General features: G+C 41.0%; 2 protein-coding genes across 12 annotated transcripts in view; one reads left to right on the top strand and one right to left on the bottom strand.

Moving 5' to 3' along the window:
* Positions 1-652: 652 nt before the first annotated feature.
* On the bottom strand, positions 653-8104 carry pex2 (peroxisomal biogenesis factor 2). 3 transcript variants are annotated; one of them, XM_082547069.1, is made up of 2 exons: positions 8022-8104; positions 653-2094 (listed from the first exon to the last, which is right to left on the bottom strand). In XM_082547069.1, the coding sequence occupies exons 1-2, from the start codon at positions 8023-8025 to the stop codon at positions 1106-1108; spliced, it is 993 nt and encodes a 330-aa protein (XP_082403195.1). In that variant the 5' UTR covers positions 8026-8104; the 3' UTR covers positions 653-1105. The 3 variants fall into 3 exon arrangements, with proteins under 3 accessions (XP_082403195.1, XP_082403196.1, XP_082403197.1); XM_082547070.1 differs by having other exon boundaries at positions 653-2091; positions 8022-8096; XM_082547071.1 differs by lacking the exon at positions 8022-8104 and adding an exon at positions 7696-8015 and having other exon boundaries at positions 653-2091.
* Positions 8105-8235: 131 nt separating this feature from the next.
* Positions 8236-18970, top strand: part of pmfbp1 (polyamine modulated factor 1 binding protein 1) — a 99032-nt gene continuing 88297 nt past the window's right edge. For 8 of the 9 annotated variants that reach the window (XM_082547718.1, XM_082547715.1, XM_082547719.1 and 5 more), the window contains exons 1-2: positions 8236-8732; positions 11290-11409. In XM_082547718.1, the coding sequence (XP_082403844.1) occupies positions 8502-8732; positions 11290-11409 (351 nt within the window). In that variant the 5' untranslated portion in view covers positions 8236-8501. The remainder of the gene's footprint in view (positions 8733-11289; positions 11410-18970) is intronic. The other variant, XM_082547716.1, reaches the window with a different exon arrangement.

Raw genomic sequence — 18970 nt, 5'->3', positions numbered from 1 at the left:
AGGCTTTCTATCACGCCTGCAGTTCCGATTGATCGTCTCAGCAATCAGCAATTAAGTACTAGTGATCAGAGCCTGGGAAGGGAGGAGGGGGTGGGAAGGAGAGTTAGGAGGTAGCCTCCCCACCCCGCTCCTGTCTTGTCAGCCCAGGAAAGGCTTCACTCAGCTGGGGTGAGTTTGGCCCGGGGCTGGGCTCACTGGTAGAGGTTAACTCTAGCATAAATAAGCATCTTTGGACTCATTACAGGGATTAGAGAGTAATTCGCCTGCGAGGAAGGAGACGACTGCCAGGGTTTTGGTACAGTTTACTACAGTCTTATAGGGGCGAGGGCCCTGGAGATTACAGAAAGAGAGAGATGGAAATGCAGCAAAAGAGAGAAAGGCCAAGGGAAAAGAGAGGCTGGCTGTCAAGTGTGTGTGCGTGAGTCAATCCAAGCCCCCGGCTGCCCCCTTGATCTTGAGCATGTTGGGGTGCTGTGAAAACAGATAATGGGAGTTAGAACGACTGGCCTGTCTAGAGAGAAGTGTGCTGATTGTTATAACTTTCCCTCATCTCTCTCTCCTCCACTTAACTAAATAAACACCCAAGAGGTAGCACTCTATCAATTTTAATGATGTTGAAATACAATTTAGGCACAAAATACACAACAAATGCTAATTTGGCCATGATGAGAGGCATCAGAAATTCCTCCCATTATTTATTCAGCTGACTTTTTGCATTTTTCATCAGAACAAATATTCCCATTTCAACAAACACACACACACTCATACATACACACACGTCAGCACAGAGCCAATTTGGAGCATAAATCAACACGTTCACTCATCAAATATATGCTCTGTGTCGTTCTCTGCAGTCTGTCCAGTGCACCAAAGACAAATAGTTCCTTCCAAAGTCCAGTTGGAAAAACAGAAGGGGCAGCAGACTGTCAATATGTGCACATATACATTAAACATCACAGGCTGATGCGTGTTCAGAAAAGACATCATGGAGATAAGTCCAATTATAAACTTGTACATGACAAAACCTTTAAAAACAAAACCAAACAAAAGCCAGCTGAAATTTCATAGCAACTTCATTTCATTTCTTCTGTGTGTGAGATGATTATCACCTGTCAGTCATCTCCACCTCCAGCTTGACCAGCTTGGGCTGCCCTGCTTCTGCCCCGCACTTGGGACAAGTGAGATAAGGGTCGGCAATGCTGTGGCTTTTAATGCAGTAGTAGCAGAAAACGTGCTGGCATCCCACCGTATGAGGCATGGTTGGCCACTCTCCGCACAGTCCACACTCTTTCCACAACTCTTGCCCTTCCCTTGCTCCCTCCCCGCTTGCACTTTCCCCCCCAAACACAGCAGACAGTATTGTTGCCTTCAGTTTCTTTGTATTGATCAGTGGGAACAGGAAGATGAGAAACTCTGCAAAGCCATGCCAAAGTAGTTCTCGGTTCATGAACTTGTAGTTTACCTCCCGGGCCACATTTGGCTTACTGAAAACCGTCTGAGCTCCTGTGATTCTTTCAGCGAGGATGGGATGCCGGCCATTCCTTAGGAACACAAGGAAGTTGATCAGATTTGTGAACTTAACAATACCAGCAACAAGCGTCAGCGCATTACGGAGACCCTGATGGAGCAAACCGCTCTCTCTTTCAGACCCAGATCCTTGTGAACTCAAACCCAAGTACGGCAGCAGCCTGTGGGAACGCTCTTGGAGCCAGAGGGGCCCTGCAGTGAGCACGGCCAGACCTAACTTCTGCCTGGGGGATAAAGGCCTGTAACGGGGAGACAGGGAAAATTTGCTGTGGTAGCGCAGGCTCAGTAAAGATTGCCCCACCGTGGCACTGTTAGAATAGAGTGTGAACCTCCATAGGAGCAAATGAAGCAAAACCCTCAGTTCAGGCTCCAGAGGAGTGAGGAAGCCTGGGCGGCAGTTTTGGAAGCACAGCGAGAACTGAGTCCACACTAGCTGCTCAAGGGCTGAGTCTAGCTCGAGGGCATCCAGCTGACTGATACGCAGTACCGGGGTCTGTGGGTTCATATCAAAGTGGGGGCCGTGACTTCTAGCATTCTTTTTCTCTTCATTCTCACTTCCCAACCCTGCTGAAAAAACACAAACACCCAAAAAACAGAAAACAGTAAGGACATATCAACATGTTCTTTTCAATATTTTAATCAGTAGAAAAAAAGACAAGCTGCTCTTGTTGCAGCCTGAATGTAGTTTCTGTTCATGTTGGCCCATCCGTCTTAGATATTATGATACTATGATTCACCAAATATTACTCTGACAAAGCAAACTTTGTGAAAATGACATTTTCCTGGAGTGAACAAGGACAGCCACACGCAAATGGTTAGACATGCTTTAAAAACAGAAATGGAAGAATAAAAAAAAGGACTGAATGTAATACAGCCCGAAATCAGATAAAAAGCCAAAAACCCCACAAAAAACAGTCGTTTATTAAGGCCATTTCCCCCCAACACTGATAAATGTTTAAAGCATTTACATCAGTTAATACGTTATTAATGTATAAACAATAGCATATTTAATGTATTCAAATCATGAACATAATATACACCAAGGCTCAACCATTAAAAGGACAACTCGGTCATTGGGAGGGCTGAGGCTCCGGAGGTGAAGCCCATCCTGTTAGGAAGGTCATTTTGTCTTTATACACAGGAAGGGAAATCACTTTTCACATGTAAAACCCGTCCTTAATGCAACCTTAGAGCCTTGCCATGCAGAGGAGCAGGGGGTCTTAGACTGCTTTCCCCTGCATATAAACACACAATCCCCCCTGCACACACACACACAGGAGCAGAAGCCCAGGGGCTCCTGGTGCCCGCTCCCTCTAGAGATAGGGGTGTGTGTACAAATCACATCACTAGGGATTAGGCTAACGGCACAGTCTCTGGTACACCGTAAACATCTGCCAAATGTGGAACAATTTTCTCTCCCCTCGATTCGACTCCATATGGGATCTCGCCATTGTGACATGAGGGCTATTTAGTGCTGCATACGTTTCCAAACCGCTCACAGTTCTCCAGTTTTATCTGCCATTTCCTCAAATGAAATACTTAAAGAAGTGAAAGACTAACTAATGCAGGGAGAGACAGAGCAAGAAGGCCACAGAGAGAGAGGGAGAGAGAGACAGAGAGGCCTTTTTTTGACAGTGACTTTTGTGTCTCGCCGAACAGGATTTGTCACGAGGCTTTAAAAGAGATTTCAGCCGGGTAAATATGGCAGTTTTGACAGAAGGAGAGAGATGATGGTCACTTTAGACGTTTTGAGGAGGTGAAAAAAATAAAATTCTAACGTGCGCAGGCAAATCTTGGGTTTATTGTGGTGGTGCACACAACCATCTGTGTATTCAAGATGTTTCAATAGGGCTAGGATACACGGTCCAACTAAGTTAGAATTAGCAAATGAATGAAAGGAGTGAATTCACGCTAAAGTAAGCAGGTATGACAAATTCATTGAGCTGTATTTGAAATGCTGCCATGTTTGGTGACTAGAACCTCGCCTGTGACGGGAATAGAGTTTGGATTAAAAAAAGAAGAAGAAGAAAAAAGGGAAAGAGCAAGAGACGTAGTCTGAGTGTGTTTGCTAACCAGTAAACAGGCACTATTTGTTTAGCCTAATCTGAAAGTTTTTTCCCTTGATGGGAGAAAATGAGCAGATTATGTGTCCTCATGTGTGTGTGAGAGACTATGTATGTATGTCAAGCATAGCCTTGATCTATGCAGAGCTCTAATGCAGCGCAAACTTAATCTATCAGCCCACCGTTACACATATACACACACACACGCACGCAAATATACCGCCAGGTGGTGGAAATCCCCGTCACAGCAGCAGCTCTCTCAGGAGAGTAAACCCGGCCGGGTCCAATAGTCTTTTCAAAGCCTTTTATCGAGCAGTTTACAAGTTATGAATGAATATGTTTTATTTGGGGAAACACAGTATTGACAACCACCTATCAATAGTAATGTGACTATTGTCAAGGGTCTGTCAATATTAATGTAATTATGATGTAGAGGGATCAGAGGGATGCTGGAGTTGGGGGCCAAGTAACATCTCCTGCCCACTGCCATATCAATAGCTGGGATTGCTATTGACAGCTTCCCTTCAGACTTGCAGCACTTGCCAAATATATAACAAGCAGACACTTCAGTCAATGCCGGGCTGCCTATAAAAATTAAGCATTTGAATTTACAGGGCTTTTACCGCGGACAGCTGGAAATCCATGTTCCTTATGTAATAGTCAAAAGTCACAGTCAATGCCAGTGTTTACAGAGTAATGACACGGTGTGGGTGAGAGGACAGACAGCGCAGCATTTGCACGCACAAGGAAAAAATATACAAGGATATGAGCAAAGAGACTCCTTCCATGATGTATTCACACACACACACACACACACAATGATATATTGACTTTATAATTCTCTTGTGGGTCAGCCATCCAACTAACTATGAGACTAAATGCCCTCTTTTGGAGAGTTGATAACTGACAACCAAGAGAGTCAGAAGGCAAGTTAGAAGAGGTCGTTGAAAAAAAACAACAGAAAAAATAAAAATTTAAAAAAAATCACCTGATATTTCTGAGGTCTTGCTGTTCTATCAGAGCAGTGAAAAATGTTTTCAAAACATTTTCCGGGGTATGTTAAAGGGTATTTTGATTCAGGTCATATGAGCGTTTATTTTATTTTTTCCCTTCCCCTTGTTTCCATAGCTTGTGCATCTTGTTCAGACAAAGATAGCGCACTGACTCAAGGCTGACTGCCATAGCTTACAGACAACCACAACAACAACAACAACAATATCCAATCTAACACGGAACACAGTGCAACACCGCTTCAAGGCAAAAGGGGCCATGACCAGTGTGAGGAAGGAGAGATGAGGCAACAAAAGCATACAGCGCATCAGTCTGAAGCCTTGCAGCTGCACTGGGTCCTCTGAAAACTAGACAATGGGCTGTAATGACAGCTACCCAACGAAAAAAAAGACGGATAGGCAAAGACACAGACAAAGATGGATACGTCAGACAAAGCGTCATGAAACCGCCAACTGGGAACTGTGAGCTAATGTCTACTGATATAGTGAAAGAAAAAAAAAAACTTGGGGAAACGATAGCCAAAGAGGGAAAATAAAGCGTGGGTAGGTGGGCAGATAAGCTCAAACCTCTCCCTAGGAGCTGACCTTGAGACAGACACAATCATGGAGGAGGGAACATTTCTGAAGCATACGTGGTTCAGCCCTACTGAGGTGTGGGCATCCAGGGAATACCCTATAGACAGAGGAAGGCCTCACTTTCTTCTTGACCTTGGCTTTGGTGTCTAGGGAGGTGTGAGACTGTTTAGGACAAGGGGACCAAAGGCTGTGGGGGGGATGCTGGGAAGGTGAACGTCTCTTGGGGATTGCACTTTGCTTTTTCTGTGCTCATTGCACACCGGTTGGAAAATGCACAGCTAGAAGTCTGGATGTAGCCCCTCGTGTGGTGTAGCGCTGAGATTCCTAACCACTTAGCTGTGGTTGTTAGTATAATGTATTTGCTGAAATAATGCATAAATGTTCACTTGGCTTTCTATGATGCTTGTAGCGAGAAATAGGCTATGCATTGGCAAAGCATGCTGGATTACAACTTTACATTTTATTCTCTCGCTCATGTAAATTAATTTGTGTAAAAGCTCTGGTGGATAAAACCTATTTCTCTGAGCGCTCCAGTCAGTCAGTCCCCCCCCCTTCTCGTTCCCGCTCCCTCGCTTTATTGCCCTTCTTTCGCCAGAAACAAGTGCGGGGCCTATTAGCCGAGGCTTGCTAATGTCCTCACTATGAAAACGGATGAGAATGTCAGATTTAGAACTTTTAAGAGAGTGATGTCATACAGCAGACCACAGGCATTACGGGGACACTAAGATTACCCAGGCGGTAACCAGACTAATTGTTATGAGTCTGTTTCATGAAAAATGAATGTGTGCAGATGCACAGAGGGGTCTTAGGGCTGTGTGTGCGTCACACACTAATGCTTTATCAAGGCTCTCCTCTTTCTCTAATCACCCAAAACTCCAAGCCATTGGGGTAGGAGCCAAGTTAATGCCTGAATACAAAAAAAAAAGGAGAGGAAAAAAAATAAAATAAAAAATTACACATCAGTTAGAACACCACATCTGACACACAAAAAATGTGCTCCGCTTAATCTGGTTTGCTCAGAAGGTGAATTATTTAAGAGAATTAATTGATTTCATGAGTACAAGGTTGAGTATGCTAAGGCTGTATGAGTAATAAGTTCAAGGGTTTGCAGAAAAACAACTTAAAAAGTCATGAAACATTTAGAGCACAGAGAGAGGCACAATGAATGCGAAAAAAAAAAAAAAAGCAGAATGGCTAATAAATGAGAGAACCAAAGTTGTGTCTTTCAGAGGAGTCAATGAGAGAGCAACTCATGCAAATAAAAAGTGTTATCCTCAGGAATATTTGATCTGCACATTTCTTGACCTCTCTTTATGCATGAAAAAACACAGACAATAAAAGAGTAAACATTTTAGCTTTTTAAAAAAACAAAAAGGGAAAAAAATGTGATGGTTAACTGAGGACAAGCCAATAAAATCTACAGGAATGCGAGGGCTACTGCAGGATGTGTTTGTCAATCAAACTCATGGTGCTGGGGCTACATGTAAGAGTTCATTCGGCATGTCTAATTCAAAGTGTGATTGGTTGATTTCCTTCAAAAGTAACACAAAATACCTTCTAGTAATTTACACATTATATATTATTATCAGACAACTAAACATGAAATATAGACTATATTATAGTTAGATTAGCATGCTGGAGCTCCAGCAACACATATGTAAAAAATGGAAATCTTTGTGCCTTCCAGTTCCTTTTAGTCTATTTGACCTTGTAAAATTTAGATTGAACAGTAATGCTAATCTTTTATTACTTTAAATTGCAAATATGAACATTCTTTTTCCAAAATTCATTAAAAGGATTGACACTATACATTGTAGCTTTTAGACTGTGGAATAAATTAATGTTGGATTGATTTTTTCCCCCCTCCAAATATGCACTGATAATTATAGTGCCTTTAAGACTTGCCTTCATCTGGAAACTGTATAAAATAACCTTATGACCCCAGAGTGAGATCACAGCCTAGTTTAACTTGTGCGACTGCCTTAAAAAACACACTCATCAAAGTAAGTGTTTGGCTCCAGAGGCACACACACCACATCACACCACACCACAATCTCATGCAATCAGCCGGTCCACATTCTCCTCATAATAGCGTTGTCTGCTTAATTTTTTTTAAACATTTTTTTAAGCTTGAGCCCATCAGTCTTTAACAACAACAACAAAACCCAAATCTGCTCCATTTTGATAATAAGGCAAGAGCATTATGTGATAATCACAGGAGGGATTAGGTTTTGGCAGAGAGTGTGAGAGCCATACAGTCAAAGCCACTGGAAAAGAGAGATATAACCAAGAGACAGATAAGAGTAGAGCAGTGATGATTGGGATGAGAGAAATGAAGTGAGTAGTCTCCTGAAAATCAATAAGATCAACTTTGCCTTGAATCTCAATGTGGAAGGTTTTGATCTCTGGCACTGATTATTTAGGGGAATAATGGAATTATGTGCGGAGTTGCACAACATACTCTTGAAGGTGCACACAGTCACAAGGTTACCATCCAAAGTTTCAGCTGGTATACACACCTGAACCAGACTCCCGATGAATACTAATTCAAAAACGGCTGGCTGATTGAACACTATGCAGTGGTCACTATACTCATCAACAGCCATCAACAATCGATACGATTTTAAATGAAAGCGTGCAGGAAAAGAGGGGGGACAAGCAAGCGGCTAACACAGACAAAATACTGATACAGCAGCGAGGAGCTGATAACATGTGACGACGAGCCTTAACAGCTCGGGGAAAAAAGCAGACATGCCGCTATTGAGCTTCATGTGGGCATAGAAGAAAATAATGCAGGCTTATGTTTTTTCAGCAGGGTAATGAAGTCATATATTCATATATTTACCCATCGCTTCTCGGGGTCGAACTCAATGTAACCCAGTCTTCCCTGAAATGTCAACAGCACTTGTATTTCCGGGTTGTACATCGTTATCCCGCCTCCTAAAGAAAACTCACCAGTAGCGGGTGTGTACGTCACGTTTTAGAAACCCGTGATCAAAATGAGCCAATCGCACAGCGTAGCGCCAAAGCACTTGTTAAAACCTGCATACCGTCTGGGGAAAAATAATTCAAACTCCTCAGTTGTAGCAACGATACATAGCGACCAACTTGTTAAGAAAAGCCACGGCAATTATTTACTCAGTCTTAAATGTCAAGTTCATTCAAAGTGCCGGGATCTTGATTTGATTTGTTTTTTCCAGGTTACCGTGTACTTGCCTAAACTATAAGATTTTACCAAACCGAGATTATGACTGTTTTTAGCTAGCTTTTTGCAAGCCTTTATGCAGTTGACTTAGGAAATAGGTTGCAGGAACTTCTTGGAGCAATGCGTGCAGCTTGCGCACAGCCAAGGAAAAGCTCAACATTGTCGGAAACGCTTAGTCACGCTTCTCACCTGTCTTCTTGCTCAGGTGAAAAAGAGCTCATAGTAGCCAATCAGAGTCCCGAAACAGAGCTAAACATTATTAAAGAACTACTAAACGAGTTCAGAGGGCTTCACGAGCTGAAGTTAAGATGCTTGGAGGAGGACACCAGTAGAAGGGGAGAACTACCACAGGTGAGTAGTTGTTGTGCCACATGTGAAACGCACGTTGTGGGTAGCGTGGCCGAGCGGTCTAAGGCGCTGGATTTAGGCTCCAGTCTCTCTGGAGGCGTGGGTTCGAATCCCACCGCTGCCATTATTGTTAGTCCTGGCGTAACATCCGGTTTACGGTAACTAAAGGACAAAGTTAAGAAGTGTAGCATCAGATTTCTTGAGGGAAATAATAAATCCAGACTTTCTGTTCGCACTTTATACAGCTACGTTGAAACACACGAATCCAACCCATTTATTTAAAATAAAGAGCTCCTTAATAGTATCGTGTTTTTTCCTATTAACATTGGAAACAAATGCTAGTCGTCTTAATGACGATTCTGCACACGCCCTTCCAGTAGTCTGGACCCTGGATTGTGAAAGATTGTTTTTATGGGTTCAGACAATTGCATAAAGTACGGGTTAGCAGACACAGTCTCTACAGCATGTTTAGATTTAGGCTAACATCTATTGTCATTAGGCTATAATCCATCCATTACAAATCATACAGCATCCTGTCCACCTTGACTCTAACATCAGAAGATGACCTCTGTCTTGTCAGACAAATGACAGGAGGAAGCGCAGCGGTGCTTTCATAAAGCCGCAGCACTTGTAACAGGTGGCAAATTGCATTATGTTTCCATCTGAGCGGCAGAGATCAGGAACACACAGCCACACTCATATTTAAAAAAAGAGAGGTTTCTAATCATCGGGATCGTCATGTAACATCTTTTAGCAACAGAATGTAGCTCGTGTGAGCTGGACTGTGCATCAAAGCAAAAATAACAAGGTTTCAGAATAGGTTATGGTCAGCCGGCCCCAGTCAAGGGCCAGCTTAACAAGGTTATGATGTTCAGAACCCAGGAGCTCCCAAGTCCTAAAGGTTGATGGGGACACTTAATCATAAAGCGTGTCCGCTGAAAATACAACATCCATTATTGCATGAACCCATTGTAGGTTTATGATGTTTCTTAAAATGTTGAAATGTTTGAGCAACCTGCCAGTTCAAGAATTCATTTTTTTTCTTATGCTTTAGGGCACTTATCATAGCTAGCTTTTCCAAAAGTGAAAAGTAAGTAAGAAACAACAACAACAACAACAAACAAACAATGTCAACCCTAGAATGTTACCGTACTGTCACATTTGCCATCTTTGTAAAGTTACTTTCCCTGAAGCTAAACATCAGTATAATGTTATGCATCAGGGGACAGTATAAACTGCTTATTTACTTTTGGCTGTAGGGGACAGATGTTTTTCAGCACAGATGTACAGGTGGTCCTCTAAGGCAATATACTTCTTAGGTTTGTGGCACTTCCTTTTATCGGAGGGACAATCATTGTATGTGTAGGGTATCTGGAAAACTGCAAAAGCTCCTTAAGCTAAGTGCACAGGCTTCTTTTTTTTTTTAACCTGGAATAAGAAAATAAAGAATACGGTTAGGTTATCAGTTTTTGTAAGTAATAAAATCTGAACATTGAAATGCCTTCTTGAGTCTTCCCTACACTTTGAGTGCATGATCACTAAGTATTCCTTTTCCTGTGATAGAGGGCAGAGGTCATCTATTGTGAATCTTAGGTGGGCTTCTGTGTGAAAGCCACAAGGATCTGGCCTCTTTGTCTGGCGTATTCAGCATTATATAAAGGTTTTGGAAAATGAAAAAGAAAAAAAAAGTTTTAAATGTCACAACCAGCTCAGTGAATAAAATATGTCAAGGATTTAGATACTCAAACAGTGCCATAATAACAATAAGGCTTACTGACTTAATGTAAGTAGAATCAAAATAGTCACTGGTGGCTTTTGACGATCTCTCTGTTTCTTATTCTCTTTTATAAGCTGTTGTATTTTGGCTCGTTCTTCGACTGTTTTATATGTCTCGGGTACTTGTTGGGATAGAATGAGAGCCTGTGGACATCTCACCACCAACATGTTTTGCACTTGTTGTCTTTAGATGTATTTTCTTCAGTTTGTCAGAAAGTTACAGAGACCCCCAACCTGCCCGGCCATACAATTGATCATCATTTAATGTGTTTCAATGCTAAATCAGATTCTTCATCTGCTCTAAAGACGGGTAAGATGCAACTAAATAAGAAACACATTATTATTTTGTGTTTGCCTGGATCTCTTGCCTTTCCTGTGAGGTGTCACTGGGGATATAGTCCCTGTTTTAACATCAAGAAGGAGTACTACATTTATAAGTGACATGCTGGATTGAGGGGATATATGTTGCTTAACTGCACTGTGGTTAGTGTTTGTGCACACTCCCATATTGGGATTCATCATTTTGACTTTTAATGAACTTTTTATTATTGGATATTTTAATAATAATCTTACTCTGCCCTGTTTATGGCCACCAACTCAGGCCAGCCACTCACTAATCTGTTACAGTATTCACATTGTCCCAGAGAGTCTCTAGGCCTGTATGACCGGGGCCTAACAATTACCATAATCTGTACTCAGCAACTAATTAAACATATAAACTGTCAGCTTATTAAACCACAATAATTAACCACTATCTTATCCTGTTGTACTGTTGCTCTTACAGAAGAAAGTGGACTTCCTGCAGTCTTACGTGAATGACCTCACAGACCACATCCAGGTGCTTGTTCAGACCATTGAGGATTTGCAAAGGGGAGCTGGACAGAACCATGATCGTGTTTTGGCTGTAAGATTTTATAAATGGCTTCATCTTGACACAGATGTAACTGCGCCCAGTGCTTTTTTTTTCCTGGCTCAGAATGGGCTTACAAGAGGTGACTAGCCATGGCAGTAAGCATGACTGATCTGCGTACTCTGAAGGCAAAGTTACCTTGTTACCTTATTTGACAAAAATCGATGCATTTTTCTCTTATTTCTGTTCATTCGATCAACAAAAATGCTATTATGCCTGACTAAAAAAGACCAAAAACCTCTCAGAAAATAATTTTATTACATGATCAAGGGTTGGAGGGCTCTTTTTGTGGCTGACTTAAACCTCCTCTGGTTGCCAAAAATTCCTCTGCACATGAAAAGGCCTCTTGTCTTTGTTTTTAATATATATCTTCTGTAATTTTAGCGATTTTACAGTGTTCTTTTCTTCCTTAATGTGAATTAGAATCTATCCTTGAGACAGATAATGAACTATTGCTTTTGGGTCTTTGGAAAAACTGCCTAAAAAAGGAAAACTTTATTATAGGAGGAACTAACAACATCACCACCACTTGATGTAGTGACCTTAAGTCATTGTTCCATTTTAGTTACGGCCAGGCTTCTATCAATATTCTCTCCTCTGAGTGGATTTTACACACAGAAAAGTAATTATGGCTTATTATACATCAAAGTACTTATCTGCCATTATGTAGAAGGTCAGAGGGCTAGCTTTGTGTGCTCTCTACACCGTTACTACAAAGGTCACGCTAACATAATGCTTTGCATTTTTGAGCATTCAAAGCTGCCCAATTTTAACTTTCATCATTTTAAAACTTAATTCTCTTCACTGACATTGCTTAAGCAACACAAATACCGGCATCTCTGCCGTTTTTCTTCCATAGCACTTTCTCAGATTCCTTTATTGAATAAGTTCTACAATATATGTCTTTCTTGCATATTATAGCACAATACATGCCTACAGGATAGTTTGAAAAGCAAAGACATTTGTTAATTTTCACATTTATTATCAGTAATGGAATTTTAGGAACTTTACTAATTTATTTTTCCCTTTCTCAAGCTGATTAAAAACATACAGCTTAAAGGGAAAAGGTGAAGAACAATTTGTAAAATCTATTAAAGTGACATTCACTTAGTTGCTGAGAGTCCTTCAGTCCATCCAGTCATAGTTTTGCTATTGTTTGTGATAACAGCAGCTTCGTTTGGCAGCAAAAGAGACACGCTGTGAGGGAACATAATAGTTTGTTGCCGCTATCGACCCATCTTCTGAGCCTTTGAATCTCCATTTTCACCCGTCTTACACGATGCTCTCACTGTCTGTTTATGCTACTTTGTATGTTTTCAGGGTCTACATCAGTAAACAAATACAAACAAATGGAGCGTCTCACTCAACAGTCTATTAGGATAGTCAGGGGACAGGATAGTCAGTGTGTTTCTGCTCTGATGTCCATAATGCGAAATCCAATCAAATGAGGAGCATTTAGAGCTACTTATGGACCGTTCCACAATGTAAACGATGCAATGAGCTCTGTAATAGGAGCTTGGCTAACGTCTGATTGAATCGTAGTGTATGGTCTTGTTGATACACAATAGGGCTGAACTCTAATGGACACTAAACAGAGTTTGTTTTGTGGCCATAATATCATAAAATTCAAGGATTGTATTCTGGGTTCTAGACTGTTACAATTAGCCTTTGGTCTGTGCCATCTACAGACAGATGGACATGTCCCTTGCATGCAATACAAACTTGTACTGTACTTGAACACCTGTTTTAACTGAAGGGGTTATAGGACAACCCAGGATTTTAGATAAAGAAGAAATAGTCTTTTTTTTAATGTTTTGAACCTTACTTAACCCTCCTGCCATCCTTTAAAAAACTCACACCCATCACCCTAGGGACCATTCTCAGCCATGCCATAAAAAGACCATATATCCATATTTTATTCCACTTTAAATTAGCCAACCTTGTAAAACTACTTCTCCCTGAAATATTCATGTAAAGTTTTAATTATATTTTCGTTGTTTTAACCCTTCAAATCCCAGTGTTATTACATGAGCGCCCTGTGTTATAAGCCCCAAAAACCAAAAAACGAAACTAAATATTTCCACAAAAAACCAGTTGAAGTAATATGTGATTGTCATTATAAGTAGGCCTTTAGATGGACCAAAGATTGGCACCAACATACATTTTGACCTGCCATTATTTTTTTTGCATTTTTTTTGCAATTTAAAAATTAAAACTTCAAGGCCCTGAGTCTTCATTGACATCCAAGAAAAGAAGAAAAAATAAAATCATATGATGATAATTTGGGGTTGAAAAATAGCGTTTATAATGGAAGTCAATGGGCAGAAAATGGTCCCCAGGGTGATGGGTGTGGGGATTTCTGCTGCTCAGCCATTTTAGGCTGATTTAAGGAATTCACACTGGAATATTAACATTGACAGGTAAAAACTATCCTGTGGCAAGTTTGGTTATATTCCACTGAACACAGTGGAAATGGCAGCCATTTAACACATAGCAGTGGCACAAAAAGGTCCCAAGAAGGCAGGAAGGTTAAACTGTACTAGGAAAACATCTGCAGTGACAGACATGTCTTTAATTTGAGACATGTATTTGTTAGTAAGTACAGATCAGAAGAGGTAAATTGGAATCAGCTGGCATCCACTCAGCTCGTCATGACAAAATTTGAACACCATCGCCCCCAAAATGTTCCTACAATCATAGATAAAAAAAAACACCCACATGATAGGACAAACAGTTCAATAGCCTGCATTGGAACCCCTGCAGTCTTCTTTTGCGGTTGCCTAAACTGGAAGTCTCCCATTGGCCATGCTTGTTAATCTTTATAAACGGTGGTTGACAAAGGATTTTCTTTGTGTTATTTGTATCGGAGGAGAGAGCAAAACCAGTTACAACAAGTGATGACAACAAATTTGCTCACTGAATGCCAGCAATGTCTCCAGCTGTGTGTGTGTGTGTGTGTGTGTGTGTGTGTGTGTGTGTGTGTGTGTGTGTGTGTGATTCACAAAGCGACTATTTATGACATTCCCATAAACCACAGAACAGGGGCTATTAAAATCTTAAAGCCTGGGAACCAAATGATAAAATTGGTCTCATGACTTAATTTTTGCTAATGAGAGCACAATTTTTCTTGTCATGTGGAGCTTTCTTCATAGCAGGACTCTCAAGGCCCAGTTTTCTTCCTGGGTTGTAGTTACATGTAAATGAAACATGTAAGTATGCAGGCTACAGCGCATATCAGCCCTGCATTAAGGATGACCACAACTTTAGAGTTCTGACATCTGGTCTACTTGAAAATACATACATACCGGTGCATTAAGACTATCTGTCAAAAATATGTTGAAGAAAATGATTGTAATAGAAGTACTGATGTAGCGTGCTTCCTAACTGATTAAGCTGTGGTTAGCTTGTATATGATTCATGCTGCGAACTTGGTGCAGTAGAAGCGTTTCAAAGAACACCTGTCCAACCCTACATAGCAGTGACTGCTGAAACCTAATTCAGGTTAGCATTAAAAACAGTCTATGATCTCTGTGACCTTTATCAACCCCCCCAAACTCCACTTCCCCCAACAAATACATGCACACATGCACGCACCTCACACACGCTTCAGCATTCGCGTTTGTGGCAGGTGCTCTGAGGGAACAAGGCAGTGAAAGTGAGAAAGACAGAGCAGGGGAGGTCACGGGGGTCACGGTGGTTGACTATGCTAATGCTGTTGTTAATGACTTTGCTGTGAGTGATAATTTATTGTCTTCATTACCATATTAACTCCATAGCACCCCTCCACACCCAAGAGCCCTAAGTCTCTCTTTCTCTCTGTCTATGCAGTAATGGATGCCCCTGTTTGATCCTTGGAATAATGAACTAATTAGCTTAATTAAAATCAATATAGGTGCCAATACCAGGTTAGACCTTTCAGGGACGCCATCTCTATCTGCAGGAGAAGGGGTTTTCAGAAAGAGAGGGTGAAACAGGATGGATGGCAGGGGGTAGAGGGGCCACACATAATAAATAAAGAGATGATGATGAGGAGGACTGACAGGTAGACAGATACACAGTATAAGGCCATATGCACACTACATCAATGCTGTTATGTTTACACCTGTAGACCTACACTGCTTTGGTATTTTAGGACCCATAAAACAGATCCGCAATGACCCAGTTTTAGTTTACAGATGGAGTTTTGGAAACAGCGATGTCAACGCCCATGTTTGCAGCCTGCAGTCACCGTGTGTCCATCCCTTGTGTCATGCACAAAGCACACAATCCTTGCCCATAAGAAGACAAAGACTTCAGCTTTAACTAGAAGTGTTAAATTAAACTTGGATAACAAATTATATGCGTCTGTTTGGTCAAGGAATATGCGTTTATTTAAGCGTTTTTCAAATGGTGTTATCAACTTTGCCAGTGTGGATGTAGTTAAAAGGAAGAAGAATGAAAAACATTGAATTTGAATGAGAATGAGTGACAGGTTTGAAAAGGTAAATTGTAAAAAAAAAATGCATGCAAGAAGGGGCAGAAAATATCGGAGGAGTGGAGGGAGCCACAGAGAAGGGGGACTAAACGAGAGAGAGAAGGCGAAAGAGGTTCCTAATGCTGATTTATGAGTGCTTGACGGTCGTTAGCTGGAATAAATGGCTTGTAGGAGTGGCTGCAGCATTACTCCCTGTACAGGATACTAAGTGCATTGTAAGGTCAGCCATAAGGCCAAACTTACATATGTAGTGCTCTGCCCTTGTAAACCTTTGTTAATATATCAGCCACAGGATGGAACTGTAACAAGTCCGTCTGATGCAGGGAGACGACAGTGGCTTTCTGAACTGTGTAGAAATGATTCTACTTGGGTTTTACTTTAAGAGCAACCGGTAAGTTTAGTCAACGCAACTTTCATGGTTGGGCAAGCCAAAATTAAAATCAGCAACTTTTTGTATGAATGTGATTTGCTACAGTTTAGTCTTCTTCCATTGGGCAGAGGGAAGGTTTACAACAGTGCCACTTCACTAATTAGGAATAAAGCTTACTCTCCCAGTCTTTTTGCAACAAATTGGCAAAATAGGACATTTTATATTTGAAAGATTATAGAATTGAAGGCAAAATCTTATAAAGGGACGTCTCGGCACATACAGTATATTGGATAGGCTCTGCCAGTACGTTTGATGCCACACTGTATCTCGTCAATAACATGTTCAGTAAGGCAGCAGACATGTGCTTTTGCCTGTATGCTGTCGTTGCATCATTTGAATTAGGCTCAAGCAAAATTAAAGTAAACTTTTTCTTTCTTTTTTTTTGTCTACGCTCATTCTGAACATGCAGGTCGTGACGTAGCAGAACTAGATGCTGGCGTGCTCCTTCCAGTCACAATTGGCTTGAGTTGCTTGATTCTATTTTATTCAGCCTTCGCTTTGTGTTGTGATCTGGTGACTCATGAGCACACGTTCCCGCTTTGCTTGTTTCTTGTCTTTTTTCTCCTCTGTTGCTTTTAGTTGACAAAGCTCGGGAGAAAATTGATGACTATTTTCAGACAGAAAAGGAAACAAGAAAGGGGAAGTGTGTGTGTGTTGGGGGGAGGGGGGGAGTATGTTAGGGGCAAATGATTGAGACAGGAGGGGACAAGAGACTGTGATGAGGTTTGAGGCTGAAAACAAAGAAAAAGAAATGAAGGAAAATTGAGGCAAAAAGAGGAGTGACAGTGGAGAAGAAGGAAATCAGTCTGGGAATGACTGTTGCTATTTTGCGCTTTCCTTGTATTTCTTACAGTAGAAGTCCTACTGTTGACCATTTTTGGTACTTACCAGCCATACTGCAACTACAAGTGCAATCTCTTTACATCGTATCTAATACAATTTTTCCCTGTGCATAACAGGGAAAGGACCTGTAGTGATGAAGATAAAATAAATAAAGATAAAAAAAAAAAAATAGGACGTTTGCCTTCCTAATAAGAAATTGTGACACAACATTTGAAGTTAGTTTTGCTTGTTATGCCGAGGACACCGTGCAGAAGAATATATTGTATAAGTCCTCTCTGTGTTTTTAATAGCTAATTGATGTGATGCAACATCTGTGTAATGTGCTCTCTTTTTCTTTCCTGCTTGCCTCTTTTTCTCTCACTCCCCGTCTCTGATGATTTTCACCAATACTTTAAAAGTATTTTTCCTCGCCACTCCTTTATGACATTGCTATATTATACATAAAACAGCCAGCCAGCCAGACAGACACACACATATATACCTACTGCTAACAAATGAGTTTACTGTGGTCATAACCTTCACAGGGCTCATTATCATAGATTGCAGGCCTTTTCATAAAGCTGAGACCACAGGTGACGGATTACTAACGATGGACACACACACACACACACACACACACACACACACACACACACACACACACACACACACACACACACACACACACACACACTCATACATACTTAATCAGCTAATGTTGTTTTATTTCTTATTATTAATTTCCTCCTGTTTCTGATTTATCTAAAGCCCCCTGCATCGCACCAATATTTTGTCTCCTTTACAGTTCAGAGAGGCAGAGAAAAGGAGAAAGCCGCACGCTTATTCATGTACTTAGGGGATTGCATCAGTAATGAATTGACTGGCTTTTTAGGCATACATAACACAGCCTACTACTCACCTTAATAATGTAAGCAGGTCGTAACTCCTGCTAACCCAAGGGTATATATAAGGCCTGCACGCACAGTCGCACACACTCCTAAACACACATAGCCTACCTATATTAGCCGCTGACCTCTACGTTTTCCAGGTCCTCTCATTGTCACATTGCAGGTGCATTAGAATATGAATATTTTATGATCGTGTGTGGCTTTTGTGTGTGTGTGTGTGTGTTTAAATGTATATTTTTATAGATGTGGTTTGGTAAACAGATTGATTACTTAGAGGACGGACAGCTTGGCTTTTTATATTACTTTCTTATAGACCAGTAATGCTATGCTGGTATTATACAACATAATATTCAAACGTGCCATCACACAGGAGGAGTCCCCATACATAAATACTGCCAGCAGGTTAAATTGCACTAATATGTGAGTGAACACCTTTTCTGTAATCATCATTCACCAATCAATGTCCTTAATTTAAAGTTTTCTTCAAGTTCATAGTAAAGTGGTGGCAAAAATGGAAGATCCAGACTCTGTGTGTTATTTAATGATTAGTCTCCTTTAAAACAGCAAAGGCGACCTGTATAATTGTCTTTTACCATTAGGCCTTAAATACTACACATTAAATGAACTGAATCTTATCTTTACACATGCTTCAGATCCTTTTTTTAGATGGTTTAACTTGATATTTTATGCACTCCATATGTGCTCTACTGCTCCATATCTTATCTCGCATGCACACAAACGCATGGTTATACACATAAACACACTTAACATATGCATAATTGAAAAACACACATGCACGCACACACTCATGGCCAAAAGCAAACGAACAGACACACATTAACTCACACACGGGGGATATGTGTTGACCTGTGAGTCATTGCTGTCAGCATTGATTTCCTTTTCCCGGAGTGACCCCTGTCA

This window comes from Aulonocara stuartgranti, assembly GCF_965226115.1.
Source record: "Aulonocara stuartgranti genome assembly, chromosome: 9".
Classification (NCBI taxonomy): Eukaryota; Metazoa; Chordata; class Actinopteri; order Cichliformes; family Cichlidae; genus Aulonocara; species Aulonocara stuartgranti.
The sequence above is the reverse complement of the archived record's forward strand: the minus strand, read 5'-3'. Positions and strand labels throughout refer to the sequence as shown.